The sequence below is a fragment of the Theropithecus gelada genome, chromosome 11 (assembly GCF_003255815.1).
Source record: "Theropithecus gelada isolate Dixy chromosome 11, Tgel_1.0, whole genome shotgun sequence".
NCBI lineage: Eukaryota > Metazoa > Chordata > Mammalia > Primates > Cercopithecidae > Theropithecus > Theropithecus gelada.
Genome location: NC_037679.1, coordinates 39,912,484 through 39,933,268, shown reverse-complemented (window position 1 = coordinate 39,933,268; position 20,785 = coordinate 39,912,484). Strand labels below are relative to the sequence as shown.

General features: G+C 35.9%; 1 protein-coding gene across 2 annotated transcripts in view; it reads left to right on the top strand.

Annotated features, from left to right (window-relative positions):
* LIN7A (lin-7 homolog A, crumbs cell polarity complex component) overlaps positions 1 to 20,785 on the top strand; it is a 157,704-nt gene that overhangs the window by 96,379 nt on the left and 40,540 nt on the right. For both annotated transcript variants that reach the window (XM_025402131.1, XM_025402132.1), the window contains 2 exons: positions 5,164 to 5,235; positions 7,543 to 7,752. In XM_025402131.1, coding sequence (XP_025257916.1) covers positions 5,164 to 5,235; positions 7,543 to 7,752 — 282 coding nt within the window. The remainder of the gene's footprint in view (positions 1 to 5,163; positions 5,236 to 7,542; positions 7,753 to 20,785) is intronic.

Here is a 20,785-nt window from a genome sequence, read left to right as displayed (position 1 = left end):
ATATACACCATGGAATACTATGCAGCCATAAAAAAGGATGAGTTTGTGTCCTTTGTAGGGACATGGATGCAGCTGGAATCCATCATTCTTAGCAAACTATCACAAGAACAGAAAACCAAACACCGCATGTTCTCACTCATAGGTGGGAACTGAACAATGAGATCACTTGGACTCAGGAAGGGGAACATCACACACCAGGGCCTATCATGGGGAGGGGGGAGGGGGGAGGGATTGCATTGGGAGTTATACCTGATGTAAATGACGAGTTGATGGGTGCAGCACACCAACAAGGCACAAGTATACATATGTAACAAACCTGCACGTTATGCACATGTACCCTACAACTTACAGTATAATAATAATAAATAAATTAAAAAAAAAAAAAAAAAAAAAAAGAACTGACATCCCTACACTTCCTTGGTCCTTCTCTCTGAAGTTGAAGGTTACCACTACAGCTGATAATATCCACACACAAGACAAGAAGTAGAAGACAGAGAAAAGACAGCACTTTCACCATGAGAGCAACACTTTCCTAGCAGCTTCTCACCTGCTTCCAATTGAATTGTCATTGGACAGAAGTGTGTCATATGATCAGACAATACTGGGAGAAGGGGATTGAAACTGGGGATTGTGTGAGATGAGTCCATCCAGTGTCTGCCTCAGCAGAAAGTTTTAAATAACATCAAAATACAAAAGGCAATAAACCTCTACTATAAAAGTAGAAGAAAGAACAATCAAAATCTAGCTTGAAATTCAAGGTTTTTAAAAACTTGCTGCTGGCTAAGCAACTAAATTCTAATGGCACTTTTCCAATTGCATCTTGTGTATGTATATAATAGTAATAATAGAAATAATAGCAGCTATTAGAATGAAAGCATAATAAGAATAATGGGTTGTGGTTTATGAAGTCACATACTTTATCTTCTTTGATTGCCTCTTTGAATATAGTCTTTTACATAATAGACAACTAAGGTACACAGATAGTAGGTTACTTAAAGTCACGTAGAAAAGAGATCCAGAATGAGAAACTCACAATAAAGGCTGTCATCCCTAACCTACCTTTCTGTACCAATTAGGGTTTTCAAGATCAAGAAGAACGATACAATGTAAAGTTTATATTGTGGTAATGTTTGCATGACCTGTGTATGCAAACTTGGTAAATAAATTAAAGTGAAGCTTGGACTTCATTTATACTTGTTATTCTCTCAGGGATAAAGTTTCCATCCAGAAAAAGTATTCTGTTTTCATTTAAATACAAAGAAAAATAAAATGGAAATTTTTCACTTAAAATACTGAAAACAGCCCTTCTATAGTGAAAATTAATATTGTTTCAAACATTAATTAAAAACAACCATTATTTTTCACTTTCATAATTTAGCCCAGGTGCCTAACACATTGACTAGAATTGCTCCTAAATGAATGTTAGCTGAACAAATGAATAAATGAACTTTCTGGACCAACTCACTATAATTTTATTGCTTTTTTTAAGTTAATATATCTTGTTCAATTTTCAGTAGCTTGGAATAAGTTCTAAACATGCAAAATGCTATTGAATCTATGTGATTTATTCAAGGTTAGGAAATTACTAATGCTAAAATATAAAGTAAAACCCTTATGAGTTTCTATCAGTTATTTGGCTTACACTAGGAACTAAACCCATTTTACCAATGAAATGTGCTTACAAATGCTGTAGCTGAAATTTATCATACATTCTGGGACCCAAAGGATTCAGGAGTCTATAAGTCCCACTAATAAGCCCCTCATTAAAGGACATATAACTATTTTCTCTTTTCCCTTTAAGAACTCTCTCAGGGTATCTGGTAAAATACTCCGGCTTTCCATGACAACTTTCTTCAAAATTTTACAAGTACTTTAAAAATTGTCTTTGAAAAGTAAGACAGGCGTGGATATATTTTGTGCCTTAGGAAATGAGAGGCTAAGGAAGTTCATAAGGTGACACAGCTAATGGAAATAGAATTAAGATCTCCAGGATTTGATCTGACTGTACAACCAGATCATGTCCTCTTCAGCTCACTTTTGAAAACCAGCTAATCAGAATCTATTGTGTTTTGTAGGAAAAAAAAAAAAAAAAAAAAAAAAGACTGGCAATTATATCGAATTCATTCCATTAAATCTTCATATATTATCATCATAAAGGAAGATTAAAATGATATTTCACTCTGGACTAATGAATTTATTGGTTTCAGAATTGTTGCATCGTATATTTGCAGCCATCACTTGTTTAATTGTATCCACTATATAAAACCTAGATTCCTTTATTCAAAATACAAAGAAATGCTTGTAACACCTGTAAGTTTTTGTTCACACTGATGCTGCCAAAATAGTAGCGATCTGATGCTGTTTTAATATAAGAAAGTCTGACATGGTTGAAAGAGGAAGGATTTTGAAGGGAGATAGAGATGAGGTGCTGTACCAAATCTGCAACAAATTAGCTGTGTGGTCTTCGGTATGTTCCTCCCTCTGTGATTCAGTGTCTTTGTGTGTAGAGGGCCCAAATCATAAGTTAAGAGAATTAACTGAGCTCATAGATATAAAATGCTTAGTATTACATTTGGTCCATGGTGATTTCTCATGAAATACGTACTAGAATTATAGTAATTTACTCCGATAAATATTTATTGAATGTTTTACAATTGCCTTTACTCGGTGCTATCCAAGTGTGTTTTTACAGCTTACTAATCATTACATATAAGAAGAAAAGGTATAGCTTAATTCCTTAGATCAGAATTTATCAATCTCAGCACTATTGATATTTTGGCAGATAATTCTTTGTTGTGTGAGGCTTCACTGTGCACTGTAGTAATTTAGCAGCATCCCTGGACACCACATGCTAGATGCAGTAGCATCCCACCCCTACCCATTTATGATAACCAAAAATGCCTCCAGATGCTGCCAAATGTCTCCTGGAGGGCAACATTGTCCTCAGTTGAGAACTACAGCCCTTGATCAATTATATGTAAAGAGTGTTCACGAACTGCTCGTCCTAGGAGATTTTCCCCAAAAGATCCATGGTCAAATAAGATGAGAAACATGAAATGCCAACAACAGCATAACAATGATAGCTAATTTTTGGAAACACACTACACATGGCAAACTGTTCTTATTTATTCCTCATAACAGACCTAGAAGTTACTTAATATTTTAAGGCACATTTTTAAAATGAGTAAATTGAGGATCAGAGAAAGTAAGTAACTGATTAACTGACAAACATCATACAATTTAATTGCACAGCTAGGGTTTGCTTCCAAGCCATCTCCAGAGTCTGTGAAATTATCTACTATACAGTATTGATCCTTGAATATCCCACTTTTTAATTCAAAATCAATTTGGGATCTTAAGGCTAATTATTCTTAATTTGTGATATTTATTAGGTTACAGGTATTTACTTTATCTCCAGCACTTACAAAATTACCTTTTGTTTTAATCAATTGATGACAGTAGTCCAATTATTTGCTGAACGATTGTCTTCATAAACATCCTTGGGTGCAGGCAAAGTCACTTTCCCTGGCAATGTTAACCAAAATAACCTCAAACAAATTCAGATGGCCAGGAACGATGGAAGGAGAGACTCACTCTGCTTGAGGGAGGCAGAAAACATTTAATAGAGGAGACAATATTTGAATTTGACCTTTTATCATCATATTAAATTTGGATGAATAAGAGTCTGCCAGGTGGAAGGGCATTCCTAGCAGAGTAAACGGCATTTGCAGAGACCTGGGTAACTTAGAGAGTTCGGTATGTCTGAGGAATGGTGGGGGTGGAGAAAAGAAAACAGGAAAATAGAACTAGAGAGAAGACTGAGTTCTGCATTATTATCTGTGGCTTGACTCCTGTAGGTATTTGCCCTAATCACCTTTGCAGTAAGGGCAGCAGACAGCCAAGAGCACAGTAGGGACATGGTCAGGTAGGTACTTGATGATCACCAAAGTGTGTATTGTTTGATGGCAGGGAGACCCAATTAAGACACTAATGCAATGCTTTCAGCGAGAGGTAATGAGCTAGGGTGGAATGAAGGGTCAGATTTGAGAGAGTTTGTTACAAGAGAAGCAGGGCAGGGAAAATCCTCCTCTGAAATGGGCTATTAGAGCAAATAAGTGGAATTTATTTTTGGAAAGGCTGTCTCTATGAAATAAAATAATGCATTTCCAAGGAAATAACCTGCAAGTATGTTTAGCAGCTGTTCAGGTAACCTGGAGAATTTACAGTAACATATCTCAGATTCCACAAATGATCTTCTGGAAACTTGTTCCTGTCCCCATTCAGATTTCCCATAGAAATTGAACGCCTCATAATTGTTAGGTGGAGATTCAGAGCTAAAAGTTAGATTCTGAATTGCGCTGTTCCCTTTTTAGTACAGACTACTTTGTCAATTTCCTTCTAATCATGTCACCTGGGAAAGATGAGTCAGCCTTAGTGGCGCTTCAACCAAATGTATCTGAGAAATTATGAGCCAGTCAAAAATGTAGGGAAGAGATTAGTCCCAGACCCTCAATAAATAGTTGTTGAATGGGTGAATTAATCAAATGTTGAATTCACTTATTTCATTTTTGACTTAAGCATGTAAAATAAGATTAATAGAAAGGAAGAAAAAAGAACCTTTAAACTTTCAATTGCAGTTTTTCCCTTTTCTTTTTTACTGAAATAGCTAATGGATCACTCCCCAAAAATACTCTAGCCTAGTACCAAATGGACTTTTATTGCTATGCATTATGGAAGAAATTTTTATGTTTACTATTTAAATCCAAAATGAACATATAGTCCAACACATTTAACCTTGTTACTTTTTTCCAAACATTTTCCTCAAGGTATCCTTTAAGGTTTTTTTCTGTACTTTGTTTACGATTAAGCAATTTATTTTTACCATGGATACAAAGATTTTATAATCCCATCCCTGGCAGTTTACAAGAAACAATTTTTTTCTACTACATTTTAATGATTTCTGTAACTGTATCTAAAATCACAATGAGTAATAATATCTTCTGTTTAAGGAGTGCTATTAGGTACATTCCTAATCATCAGACCTATTTTATTTTGTGATAGAGAAGTTTTTTCCTACAATGAAAATGTAATTTTCTTTCTGCAATAAAAGAATTATTATTCTTAATGTTCTTACACATTCTTCTTTTTATGTGAACATTTTAGGTGTATCAATATATGCATGAAACGATAACTGTTAATGGCTGTCCTGAATTCCGTGCGAGGGCAACAGCAAAGGTAAGGCTTGAGTAACTTTAAAAATATACTTGACTCCAGTTATCTAGTAATTGATTGTGCGCGTGTGTGTTTCAGGTATTCTCGTGTGTACACTGTAAGAGAATTTAGACATCAGTGGCAGCCCAGAGTCTAGAACCAGTACTACTTCTCAGGTAAAAATCCTAATGGAAAATTGAACGTTTCTGCTGCTTCTCTAGCTTAAGAAAGGAGAATGATTTCATTAAACTCACTTAATGTCCATTTGGCACAAGCAAATCTACTGGTTCATTGTGGGAAATACTATATGATTTTCTGACACATTCTTCTGATCCGAAAGAACCTGTATTGTATTCAGTGCATGAAGATTTATTTGCACCGGTCTAAAGATTTGATTTCAATTAGGAAAAGAATTCACCTGACACCCACTGATCTAGGATACTTCTACGTATTCAGCTGAGCAGTGGGTAACTTGCTGAAAGGGTGTGGCATTGACCTATAGAAGAGGCCTGTCACCTTTTATGGTAGTGACCACATCTGCCCTTTAAAAACTCAAATCCAGAGATTGTAGAGACCCTACTAATGGAAATGTTATATCAAGAGGATGGTGAAATTATCAGGAAAATAGGCCATTAGGAAATACCAATTTTAAACTAAAATCACTGATGCAGCTCTTCTTTTACAAACACACAAATGTTATAATAGAAACATGACTTGCTTTTAAAAATACTTTATTTTTCTAATAATGTATAAGAAATAACCATTGAAAATGATTAGAATTTTCCATTTAATTCCTTTGTGTTACATCAACGCTTGTTTAGTTTCTCTCTTGAGTTTTTAGTTTTTACTCTGTAACTGAACACTGTAGATTTGTAAGGTTTTTTTGTTTTGTTTGTTTTGTTTTGTTTAAACTCGGGGAAAAAAAGGGTGTTATTATCATTATGTCATGCTTTGCTTGTACTGAAGTGGAACACACACAGAAAAATGATCCCTACGTGGTTTAATTAAGGGGAAAGTGAATTGTGTAGTGTTTTACCATTCTCATTTCTTATTCATGTAGAACAGCAGGATAGCAGCATAATGTTGCAATAGCACAATATTTTCTGGTTGTTTCTGGGCTGTCTGCATTGCATCCATGTCAGCCATTAAAATCTATGCATGACAATGAGGTTTGCATGAGCAAATGCATGTAGCTAAAAAGAAGCCATTGTTTTCATGTCATTCACTACGTTTCACTAAATGCAGACAGTAGCGTAATGCTAAATTGATGTGATAATGCTGTGTGTGGAAACGAATGTACAGTTGTTGGGAATAAATATTTTCACAGTCTTGAGTAAGTCACTTTATAGTAGGCATCTAATCAACTGTGGTCAAGGTGAATTAATAAAAGTGAAAAATAAGCAGGCAGGGAATCATTTCTTGATAGAAACTACCTAAATGCTGTTATTTTATTTCTATGGGGTTAGAGGGAACTAATGGTAAGTTGTTTTCCTGAACTCATTTAATGAAATCAGTACATGAATTTTAAAACATATTATGTCCATATTAAATGGTGTTTTGTATATCTAGGCCTAAAACCATTGACTATTCATATTGCCTATTTTGTTATAATAATTGAAATATTAATGTATAATATAGGAAGCAAAATCCTGTTCCTGATAAGATTTCTCAGTATGGAATAATAGTAAGGAATATTGGTATAAACTAACAATAATCTGTTTGAATCTATTATTTTATTTTAGTTTTCATTCTCTTTAAGGCATCCTTAATTTTTTAAAAAAGTTAAATTTGCTAAGCTTTTGGGTTGGCAATAGCAAGATTACATATGTATTCAAAAGTATGTATACATATAAGTGCTCTTCAATTTATTAAAAAAAAACTTATGAACTTTTATGTACAAGCACCAGATTAGACTGTGTGTCATACAAAAGAGTGCAAGACACCATCTCTGCTCTTAAGGTGCTCATAGTCAACATATGTATAAAACAATTATAATATAGATAATACATATAACAAAGTTATTTGGACTCCAGGAATAGGAAGAATTGCATCTAACCAAGGTAATTGGAAAAGATTTTTATGAAGACAGGAAAATTTTGTCATACCAGATAAGCCTTAGGAAGCTGGAAATAGATGAGTGGGACTTTACCAAAGAAAGAAATCCTAGATGGCATCTAAATGAAGAAAGGCCTCTGCTTTTTGTGTTCTTTCTTTCACAGGAGAATACTACAAAAATATGAGAAGTTGCCTGAGCTACCCACTGCAAAGCATATGATTAGCCTTATTTCCCTCATTTTATTACCAAAAGACTGTCTTTTTTTTTTTTTTCAGGCAACAGTTGCAGCTTTTGCAGCTAGCGAAGGCCACTCCCACCCTCGAGTAGTTGAACTGCCAAAGACTGATGAAGGCCTTGGTTTTAACGTCATGGGAGGAAAAGAGCAAAATTCCCCCATTTATATCTCTCGCATCATTCCTGGAGGGGTCGCTGAAAGACACGGAGGCCTCAAAAGAGGAGACCAGCTGCTATCAGTGAACGGCGTGGTATGTTTATAAAATAACCAGAGATTTTCTCCTTAAGCACATTCTTTTTTTTTTTTCCTCTGCTATTACTGAAGTCAATGTTGAAATCCTAGAACAAATATTAATTTTATGTCTAACCAGCTTTCTAAACATTGATGGATATTAAACCTATAAAAGCTGTAATATAATTTTTATGTCTCATTTCATTATGTTCAGTTATGATAAATATCAACGAGTTGAAAAAACATTCCAAGAAATTAATCCAACTAGCAGACTTTCTTCCCATAATACTCCAAGTAACATTTACAAGAACAGAGTAATTTCGAGATACTTTTTATCCTAAGTTACTATAAGCATATACATACATTTTAAGAATAAAGACATAACTCCTTACTTTGTAATGTGTGTGGGTTTTTCATTTTAATTACAGAGGAAGGTTAATTTTAATGTTTATATAATAATAACACATATGAAAAAGGCTAACGCACTCAAAATTCTTTTTTTTTTTTTTTTTTTTTTTGAGACGGAGTCTTGCTCTGTCACCCAGGCTGGAGAGCAGTGGCACCATGTCAGCTCACTGCAAGCTCCGCCTCCCGGGTTCACACCATTCTTCTGCCTCAGCCTCCCAAGTAGGTGGGACTACAGGTGCCCACCACCATGCCCAGCTAATACTTGTATTTTTAGTAGAGATGGAGTTTCACCATGTTAGCCAGGATGGTCTCAATCTCCTGATCTCGTGATCCGCCCGCCTCGGCCTCCCAAAGTACTGGGATTACTGGCGTGAGCAACCATGCCTGGCCCCAAAATTATTAAAGCCAGATCTACAGCTATAGTATAATAAAAACATATTAGCCTTTCTCCAAAAAAGAGTTTGATTAAATTACCTATTCATAATATATGCTTTTGTTTTTAAATGAAATTAGAGTAAACTAAAATATCTAACATTTTAAAGTAAAAGTATGATTATACATTTTCTCATAACTTATATTCTCTGGCTGCCACCACTTCCACTTATAATAAGGGGTTGCTAAAGAAATCGCTTCCTATGAAACGAACAATTTTCTCCCTATAACTTCCACTTATATTAAACATAAATTACCTAAAAGCATACATTTCAGAAATATAAACAGAAACTTATCAATGTTACCTTTTATTAACCTAAGATCTTTTTTCTAAGAACTTAAAGATTTTAATATATAAACTAGATTTCAGTTATTTGTGACCAGATTGATTTATGCTTGGAACACAATATCCAAAATCAAATGCAATTGGAACATGATATTTTATTGGTAACTGTGTAATTAAATTCTTCTGTATTCATATATTGAATTTTATTCATTTGTTTTCTATTTTTAGACTGACTAGTAGTTTCATGGAACCCAAAACTATTCCTTCAACTCTGCTGTCCTCTAATGTATATAAAAAATCTCAACCCATGAATATTTTATATCACTTCAGCATTCCAATAACTATTTAGTTTTTTCTGTGTAATAATGTTTTGAGATAAGCTTTTTATTGACCTTTAGATAACTTTGACTTTTTCAAAGCATGTTTCAAGTGATAATTTCAGAGTCTAACTTTCTGGTAGAGGACTCTAGAACTAGGTCACACAATTGTGTCACACAGAGGCTTATGCCCCAGAGTATGAACTTGCAATTTCTCTGAATAGATTATATAAATCAAATAAGGTATAGATTTAAAAACAGTATAAAACATTTAAAAACTCAAAATATATTAACAGTAATTATAATTGCGTAAAGTAACAATAAATATATATATAATAAATTTAATACATGGTTGACTTTGAACTATAAGGGAGCTAAACAGACTTTGTTTAACATAAACATTTGCAGGGAACACTTTTTAGGCATGTCATAATTACCCATTCCTTGCAATGATGTTTTTATATACCTGGGAGGTGGCAGTTACCTTATCTGGAATCAAACACATAAGGTTCTACAACTCAATAGTCATATTATTATGGATTAGTATCCCCTAAACTTGAATTCCCTTATATGAAAAAAGGGAATAGTAACTAATTTGAAAGGGCTCTGATGAAGAATAAAATGAGGCAAAATGTCTGTTAAGAGCTATCCTGTGTTAATTTGCTCATACAAACCTTTGACAGGTAAATGTGGCTACTGGTGAAGGTTGAGGTTGGTGAGGATTAACAACCTCCCAGTGATACTGCTTTGGCTAGTTAGGTTAAAAGTAAGTCTTACGGCAAATTCTGCTACATATATAGGTATATGTTAGCAAACATTTATTAGCAACAAGGCAGTGTTCGACTCACAACCCCTTCCATAAATTTGATAAATCCCCAGGTCTCTGTCCATTTAGGTGTTCTAATCGTAACCTTAGAAATGAGACAACTTTGTCACCCTTATATTCAACATCAGACAATCAGAAATCCTATTAGACTGACAGCTGAAAATAGGGTAGTTTAGTGATCAAACTTTGGTCATTAATCCTATGGTATAGGCCATGGGCCTCCATAAGATTTTTATATCCTCTTCATGCAAAGGTGAGGAATGTCTCCAAGATTGTAATATCCCACATATATTTAAATCTCTCATTTTACCAGTTAAGTTCCATTTATAACATTTACCTTGCTTAGTTAATGGGCCACTAATTTCATCAAAGAAAATATATTTCTGACATATTCTTGCTAATAAGTAAAGCATCATTTTTTCACTGAAGTAGGTGCAACAGCTGCTCGTATAGTGGCCACCTCTAGAGTATTACTTTTCCAAGATAATGCTGGCTAACTACCCTAGACTGGTTTATTAAGCTCCTAAATTTGAAGGTTAAAGTATTACACATTCATATAGTCAAACTATATATTATAAACTAACTGTTTTATACTGTTTAAAAGTAAGTTATATGCTCTTTAACAATGCCTAATATTGACCAGGTGTTCATCAAAAAGCAATTTTCTGTAAATTGACTTCATGACCCAGTGACTTGTTCATAGTCACACAAATAATAGTTAATCCAATTCTAGAACTCTGGGCTTCTAACAGACACTGAGCCCAGAAGTTTTATCAGTGTAAATAATTCTAGGCAGGTAACAATATTTAATGAAAAAGAAATACTCTGTAATGGAAAGGCCAAAAAAAAAGAAAAGATTAGCAAATGATCGAATGATTTGTATTTCTGCCTTTAAATAAGGTGCCATTTCAGGAGATTAAATATGGAAGATTTTCAGAACATGCCATTCTAAACAGAGAAATGTTGAAAGGAAGTGCTTTGGAGGGCTAAAGCAAACCTTAACTACTTTAGTATAAGTTCCCTGAAAAAAATTTCTGCCCTATTTAAAAAGTAAAGAAATTATTCCATGGACATTTAAACATCTGAAAAGACATCTGATGTGATGTCCTGCTTATCTTTGATTGTTTGTCTAATTTTATATTTTGCCTGCATTTAGAAAAAGGATATGTCATGGGTCTGCTTAAATATATATATATAATTATATACATATATATGTATATAATTTTATATATATACACACACACACAGAGAACTATTAACATGGAATGTTAGGTTATGAAGTGTGATGGAAAGGTGGGAAAATCAATAAATAAAAATAAAGACAAAATACAGCAATTGAACAATTGATTTTTTCCTCCGAGCTTCTTAGAAGTCAAAACAGATGGAAACTCATGTCAGCTCAGCAATCACTGGGAGAGAAAATTTTTTCTATCGCTAGGCACCAAGAGAAATTTCCCATGGGAATGTTACAAATGAGACATTGAATCACCTAATACAATTCCACAGAAAACACAGAGGCCTTTGGTGTATGGCTACTTCTTATGTCAGTCCTCAGTGAAACCTTACAGCTGAATGCTGAATTAAAATTTAACATTAATAGGAGGTCAAAATGTTACAGTAAGAATTTATACCTTTCTAATGATCTCCTTTTCACCCTTTTATGCTCAGGAGACTTCATGACCTTGAGCATAAATAAGAGACTTCATGACCCAGTGACTTGTTCATAGTCACACAAATAATAGTTAATCCAATTCTAGAACTCTGGGCTTTTCTCTGCAATTTTGAGAGAGGACTCAAGGACTGTTTATAAGGGTTGCAGCCAACAACCCTTGGAGCCAGTGGCAACAGTAAATATATTTAGTGATAGAGTCAGGATATAAAAGTCTCAATAGAATGGTACAATAGGCCTATTTTAATAAGAATCTTCATGAAGTCCTGCTCCTGTGCCCCAAAAAACTAGCTACATATATGCAGAAACAGGGAGGAATAGCTAAATATCAAAGCCTGGGGAAAAAATATTAGGGAATTTCAATGTTGATTTCAAGAGGAATATAAGGCAAGTTGAGGGAGGGGGGCAAAAAATAATGTGATTATAGGGGCTATGATATAAATATCTTATATAGAACACAGAAAGCGATTGTTCCANTCTTTCTTTCTTTCTTTCTTTCTTTCTTTCTTTCTTTCTTTCTTTCTTTCTTTTTCTTTCTTTCTTTCTTTCTCTTTCTTTCCTTTCTTCCTTTCTTCCTTCCTTTCTTCTTTCCTTTCTTCCTTCCTTTCTTCCTTCCTTTCCCTTCCTTCCTTTCCCATCCTTCCCTTCCCTTCCCTCCCTTCTCCTCTCCTCTCCTCTCCTCTGCTCTCCTCTCCTCTCCTCTCCTCTGCTCTCCTCTCCTCTCCTCTCCTCTCCTCTCCTCTCCTCTCCTCTCCTCTCCTTTCTTTTCTTTTCTTCTCATGGTCTCACTCTGTAGCCTAGGCTGGAGTGTGGTGGTATGATCTCAGCTCACTGCAACCTCTACCTCCTGGGCTTAAGCTCACACCCTATTGTGCTCTGATCCTCATTCCATCCTTGCAAAGAAAAATAAGCTCATCCAGAGATGAGCAACCTTGTATATGAGGAACATGTTAAAGAAGGACTTGAGTTTTTTAGGGTGGAGAAGAGAATATTTAGGGGAATGATGACTGTCTCCAGCTGTCATCCATTGTGTGGGGTACCAGATGGCAGAACCAAGACCAGTGTTTAAAATCATGGGGAAGTCATCTTTTTATAATAAAGAGCTTTTAAACACTTAGAGCTCTCTAAATGGAGAAAGACTGAATCATAAGGCAGAATGTGCCCATGATTTGAAGTTTTAATCAGAGATTAGGAGACCACCTGATGAGAGTATTTCAAAATATGAGTACTGTGTAGAGAGTTGGAACGATTGGCCCCAAAGTCCCTTCTAAGTCTGTGACTATGTGATTCTATGTCTTCCAATAGGATTTTGCTGAGAGTACCATATAACCCTCCCCTGAACACACACGCGCTACCTTACACTCTGAGGTAGATGAGTAGGCTCTACCTATGCTCTGTGTACTCTATTCATAAGACATTTTTTCTGAATGGAAAGATGAGAAATCTAACACAATATATGTTTTATTTAGTACTTTATAGTTTTTAATGATATTTACATTAGGTTCTCTCATTTGTTCCTCAGAAACACAGTCTCATGAAAGAGTAGGGCCAGGAGTGTTCGTCCCTCTCTTTCTCTGTCCCTCTGTCACACACACAACCCAGTGGATACACACAAAAGTACACAGGAACTCAGATCCAAATACACACACACACACATGCGATGCACACACGAGAATGTGGATTTCAACCTTTACTGCAATCATAACTGATGCTTACCAAACATAATAACTGGTTATGTTAAAAACAAATCCCATTGAAATCTGAGTAAGCTCTCTGAGTTGTACCAATTCCAATTTGTTGGTTTAATATGGTTTTGTATTATGTGAATATTGGGGAAAGCTGGGCAAAGGATGCATGTGATGTCCCTGTACATTATTTTTCAACTTCCCTTAAATCTATAATTATTTAATTTTTTTTATAAAGCAAGAAAGTCCAAAAGATGATATTCTACTGGTACTGATAGGAGAGAGGCAGGTGAGGAACAGGAAAGAAAAGGACAGAAAGATAAAATATAAGCATGAGGACTTAAAAAAATATGTCATACTGAAAAGAAGCCCTCATTTGCTTCTGAAATGCAAACACTATCTTAGAGCACCAATGGTGGGAAAATTGCGGCTGAATTTACCTAGCTCTACAGTTAAAACTAAATAAAATTGTCTTTACAGTATATATAGATTGCTAATTGATTTTTAAGCATAACAGATGAGTGAATAAATGTTTAGGGATAGGACAGAATAAATTGTTTTCCTGCCATCTGGCTTTTTTTCCATTTTATAAATACCTATGCCAAGTTGAAGGTAAGTACTCACAGCCCAAATTACTTATGCAGAATGGCTGTCAGGTGTGGGATGAAGATGAAATAAAAATTAGAACTGTAGATTCGAGCTCAGTGAAGCTACAGCATCCCAGAGGGAAAATCTGTATTAAGATCTTATTTATCTGTTGTCGGAACAAAGAGAAAACATAAATGAAAAGTTTTTTTTAATTGCTATGAACTACACTGCAAGATTTAAGTTCCACCATAAAATGCACGTTCCGATGATGGCAGTAATTTGTATTCATTGCCTTATCCCCATTCTTAGAACAGTTCATGTATATAGTCAAAGCTCTAGAAATATTTGTTAAATGCCAGCGACTGCTGTAAGCACTTTACATAATGAATTCATTATTTACCCATAATGATCCTCAGTGGTAGTTGTCATTATTATCAGTCCCATTTTACAAATGAAGAAACTGAGGAAGAGAGAGATCAGGCAACTTGCCCAAGCTCCTACAGCTACTAAATGGCAGAACTGGAGATTCCAACTCAGGCAGTCTGCCCTTATTAATCATAATGTAAAGGTAAATATCTTAGCCATTAATACATTAGTACTTTCATGTACAATGTAGAAAAGATCAAGGTTTCTTGGCCTTTATGGGTTTGCATAAGTAAATTTTTGGTGGAGAGAGACCAGTTGTTTGTCCTAACTACTCATAAGAGACTTTGACCTTTAAAAAGTTAAAAACCACTTCTAAAGATAGTAATGTTTTGAAAAGGAATTTACTGTGATTCAAATGGCTCAGTACTCTAATTCACCACTGCACATGTGTGAAGAGTTAGGTTTGAATGTGTTTGAATTGCTCCATACCTGCATCATTCCAGTTTGCACCAGGCACTTTGCATTCGCGGCTAACTGAACAGCCCTGGTCCACAAGCACTCTCTAAAGCCACTTGGCCCATAGAGGCAAGCAGATGCTTGCATGAAGAGGGGAAAGACAGAACCTCAGTCTTCAGTTCCCCTATAGGCCTGGCGCACAGATCCCAAGCTTAATTCCAGCTAAGAGGACTCAAGTAAAGCTATTCTCACAATCTCTCTCTTCCTAGAAGTCATTAGCAGATGCTTTACCTTTCTCAGAAGCTGAGTAGGGGACTATTTGGGTTATAATTAAATATGAGTGCAAGCTGAAATTTCAGTTAAGTGCTGAAAATGTTTATTCTCGGCATGACATCTTGTGACACTGCATTCACATTTGTGAAGAAGCCAAGAGCAGTACAGTTATGTTGTTTTAGCCCAGTCACTTTCAGAAGAGCACAAACAGTGCAGCATGATCTGGTATATTTTGCAACACTCAGCAGGCAGTATTCTACTCCCGTTCATTCTGAGTTGGCTCACAGTAAGAGATCTTTTAATTTAAAAAGCAGAACAGGGAAATACCGTGCTATCCCAATGGCACAGGTAACTATAATTCACAGGTTAGAACAGCTACATTCCCACCTGGTGATTTCAGCCTGCAAGAATGGGCACAGGTCTCTCATTCCTTCATAGACCAACTTGAGCTTTGAGTATACATGAGATTGTGCTAATAGTGTATCGGGTGCCAGAACACACTCAGTTAGTCGGTGCAAAAGAACAAGTCTCTAAGTGAGGGAAGCATTCCCACACATGGGATCAGACTGACCTAAATCCCTATTTAGATTGCTGGTAATGGGTATTTGACTATTCAGTTTAGTTACTGGTGTAGTCTTTCTCATAGTTATTTTTGCCATTTGTTGTTTGTGTTTTCCTTCTGTTTGTGCTGTTATTTTAGCAATGCTTTTCTTTCATTCAATAATTATTTGTAGAGCAATTATTATGTGCCAGTTACTGAGCTAAGTCCTGGATATGGAGTAGTAAACAAAACAGAAAGGGTTATAATCTGGTAGAGAGTAAGAACATGATGATGATGATGATGATGATGATGATGACGATGATAAATACATACATATAAATGTAACATATTCACCAGTTATCCCAGCCTAAGGGAAATGCTCCCAGTCATTTTGTTCAGGATCACACTGGTAACAGTAACAGGATTTTTAACTCCAGTATGTGCGTATTAGTTTCCTATGGCCGCTATAACAAATTACCACACACGGTGGTTTTTAAACAACAGAAATGTATTATCTCACAGCCCTGGGAGCCAAAAATCCCAAATCAGTTTCACTGGCTCCAAACCAAGGCATCAACAGGGCTGTGCTCCTTCTAGAGGTGCTATTGGGGAATCTGTTCCTTACTCCCTCCAGCTTCTGGTGACTGCAGCATTCTTTGATTTGTGGCCACCTCATTCCAATCTCTATCTCCATGGTAACGTTATTACCTTCTTCTTTGCGCCAAATCTCCCAGCTCCCTCTATAAGGATACTTGTGAGTTCTTAGGGTCCACTGAGATAATGCAGGGTAATCGCCTCATCTCAAGATCCTTAACCTAATTGTAACTGAAAAGACCCTTTTTCTATAAAAGGTAACATTTACAGGTTCTGGGGAATAGGACTTGATATTAATATCTTTGGGAAATTATCCAGCCCTCTACAGTGTGTAAATATCATAAATCTAGAGTGCTTACAAGTGTACAGGGCTATGGAATGGGACCTGTTGTCCACAGACCACGGGCACGTTGGTTTTCTAGTCTCAAAACAGCACACACTGAATATTTTTCACTCTACTCCTGGTTCTGACAATGCAAGTTCTTTCTTCCCTTTATACTTTCAGACTTTTCTCCTACTTCTGCCTATCCAGTCAATAAAGCCATTCAGACTCCTCTTCCTTCTTTCCCCACCCCCTATCTTGCCTGGTCTTTGATGAGGAAAAAAAAAAAAAAGTACGTGAAAACATGCAGCCAAAACATTCTCCTGCATAGCAAAGACCTTCAGATATTTTTTAGTCCTTTTTTGCTCCTAAGGTGTGCGCTGAAGGAAGCAGAATGGGAGGGGAAATACACAAAGAACATGAATTAATACTTCAGAATAAAACACTGCCTCATAATTAAACACTGTGACAAGTGTTACAGAGGGGAAAGAAGAAAACAAAGAGCCATGTAATGGAATAAGAGAAGCTACTTTTAAAATATTGATTGATTGATTGATTGATTGATTGAGACAGGGTCTCATTCTGTGGCCCAGGCTGGAGTGCAGTGGCGTGATCTTGGCTCACTGCAACCTCTGCCTCCCAGACTCAAGCGATCCTCCCACCTCAACCTCCCGAGTGGCTGGGACCACAGGCACATGCCACCATGCCCGCTAGTTGTTGTATTTTTGATAGAAACAGGCTTTCACTATGTTGCCCAAACTGGTCTCAAACTCCTGAGCTCAAGCAATCCACCAGTCTTGGCCTTGCAAACTGCTGGGATTACAGACATTGAGCCACCATGCCAGGAGCTACTTTTAATAGTGGTAGAAATGGCCTCTTTGAAGGGTGACATTTAAACTGAGATTAAGGAGAAGAGTGTTACCATAAGAAAGAGCTTGTGTGAAGGTCTTGAGATAAGGAAGTCCATGACTTGCCATGTAGGAGTGGCTGAAAGAACAAAGTGACTAAATTATAAACAGTAGGATAAGATGAACTGATTGGGAGCCAACCAATGGAGTTTTAAGGTTGGTACCCAAAAGTTTTCATTTTACTCTAAGTGCATTAGGAATCTGAAATCAGTTCTGAAATCTGATGATATGCCAAGAGTTTCTAATACATCCTGAGGCTGTTCACTATGAAATGAAATGTATTCTACTTTTTTCCTGTTAACTTATTATTTTTTTATATTGAAATTTTCTTTCTATACCTTTGAATCACTTGACTAGGATATTGCATATGAAAACAACTTCAGAGCAATTTTCCTTTTCTTCTTTCATCATATTTAATGAAAATTACAAACTTTTACTTTATTGTCAATTGATATTTTCAACATTTCAAAAGGGACTCATTCAATCTCAAGTTCTTACGGTTTCTCAGGAGTTAAGGTTATTCTAACCATAATATGTTTATTTACTCTTTGAGACTCTATTTTGTCATATGTAAAGCAAAAATAGCAATATCTTTCTCACAGGTTTAATCCAAAGATTAAATAAGAGAAAGTATGTAACATTGTCTGCCATTATGCTGGATACCTTTTAAATACCCAATAACTATAAATTTTTTCCTTTAAATCAGATAATAGTCTTTTCTTTCTTATAATTTCATCTCCCTATAGAGTTAGACTCTCTGCTCAGTTTAAGTCATTCCCTCTGCTTTTTGTTTATCTTCAAGAGACAATAAAATCCTCCATTAAATACTCTAATTTCAGAGGCAATTGGATCCTTGTCATTGGTGGGTTGATTATGGACAAGTCACTGGAATTTTTGGTGTCTTTATATCTGCAGGACTGATGTAACAACACCTGTCCTGTCTATCTTTCCTAATAGTAATTAGGATAAAAAAAGAGAAATGATAAATACAGCATTAAAAGATAAGACTTAGGCTTCCACAATTACACAACATTGTTGCTGTATATTATTATTAAACAGCCTTTCACCAAACTTCCAGATGCATCTCTCCATGTTTCCTTTTGCAACATTTTGCCTTAATATACAAAAGCAGAATATGTAAACCAAGCAATGATCCGTCTTCTGTTCTAGCTGAGAAATGTGTGGTTTTTCTCAAATGAATAGAGTGTTTGTCTTGAAATCCTGTGCTGGTCCAAAAAAGCATCATTTATGTTTTGTGGCACTCACCAAGCCCAATTACCAGTTATTGCTTTAAACATTAGTGAAAAGCCAATGATTCAATTTAAGCCTAACTTGGGAGGAACATTCTTCTAACTTATTTATGCTGGTCTGCAGACTGTTGGCACTAGCCTAAAGCAAGGTTGGAATGTTAATATGCCACAGCTACATGAGTATACCTAGGGAAATGCAAGCCAAGTGCAAGTCTAAAGGGTTTATACAATTTTCCATAATGGATTTTTATCTTGTTCTGTTTTTAATTATATTCTCAAAAAAAGAAGACACTGATACAGATGGCAATCAGATGACATGTCATAAGCCACATGTGATTACTGACAGGTTCATGTGAGATAACCAAACTTTAACTCAAATGTTGGTTGCTGAGTCTCAGATATGGGAAATGAGTCTCGGCAATTGTGGTATTAGAACCACATCTTTCTAAGTTCAGCCAGGAGGCATGGGCTGTTTCAATAAATTTGCAGATGCATCACATTTGATCACAGGCCTTTCCTCCTTGGGTTTCTTTCTCTACTCTCATAGATACAAAATCATTAGTTACTAATTTTGTCACAGCCAACCTTACTCTGAAATGTAAATTATTGACCTTGCCCTTCAGTGACACCAAATCACTTCTCAAGAGAAGTCATGCTTTCTATTTATAGAGGTGCCTATTATCAACAACAACCATGTAAATACATAGCATATCTTAAGCTTTAAGAATATAAATTTGAATAAGAACCAAAGCATGAGACTTGAGATCCTAAAGTCAAAATCTGTACATGTAGTGCACAAGATTTGATCTAGCATCAGCCTGAACCTATCTTAACACCCAGCACTACTATTTCAACATAGTTTTTTCATTCTGAACTAATCACTGCATATGTGGTAGTCCTTACATATCAAAAATTGAATTAATTGTGACATCAGAAAAGTTGAGGATTCTGGGCAGTCTCTGAGCTTCTACCTCTGAAAGTCAAGGGAACATGACACTGTACTAGATTTGGTTTACAAATCTCAAAACTCTCTTACAAATTTACAAAGACTTTCCAGGAAGTAGGAGTGGTTAAATTTGACTATTTTAGGGTCCGGGAGGAGATTAAATAAGTGAGCAGACATAATCAAGAGGGAATATGGCAATCTAGAGGAGAAATGCTTCCATTACAATTCTAGCCGGTTATTGCCATTTGGTACTGTGGACAGTGTAGCGATAATTCAGAATTTAAAAATAAGCAAACACCTTCTATCTTTGTAGAGGAAATGGTATATAAGAAGAAGCATTTTAAAGGATAAATAGTAGTTATCTATGGAATGTTAGAATGAATAGGTTGATGGAGGGCATTCTAGGCAGAGGGACAACATCTACAGAAACATATAAGAAACAAGTTTATAGCCGAAGAGTAGAGTCGAAGGGATGGGCTGGAGTCATGTCGTGGAAGACACCATAAGCCATCACAAGGAGCCTGGACTTAACATTTGAAGGTGGTAGGAAATTGCCAAAATGACATGAATTTATATAGGTTATTCTGGCAGTTGCCAACACGTTGGCATAGGGTGTGTGAAGGCATGGAGGAAAAGCTGGAAGTGGAAGATCAACCAGGACACTCTTAGGAGTTCTGGAGGGACATGGTGGAGGTCTTAACTGGAAGAGGGGCAATTTGGAGAGAAAGGAAAAGATTTGAAGATGACTTCGGATGCAACAGGACTATAAACAAGAACTGGTGATTGATTGGATATGCAAGGTGAAGAACAGGGAGTTACCAAGAACTCTCAGGTTTCTGACAAGGATCTTGCCTCTTGTTGACACAGCAGGAAAGATGGTTCAGGTGAGAGGGTGAGCAGCGGAGTACTCGGCAGGTTGTGTTGTCTGTGGCTCAGCCATGTGAATGTATACAAGGACATAGGTTTTAATTTAGTTTTACCTTTGCAAGATGTAAATTTAAAGTTAATTAACTGAGTTCTATCAAACTGACAGCATTTCAAAGTAGAACACTTAAAAATTATATTATGTAAACTTTTCACTCAATTACATTTGTCAACCAGGATTTCTCACCCTTGGAATTGCTGATATTTTGAATGGGATAATTCTTTCTTGGGGAGGCCATTCTGTGCATTGTAGAATGTTTA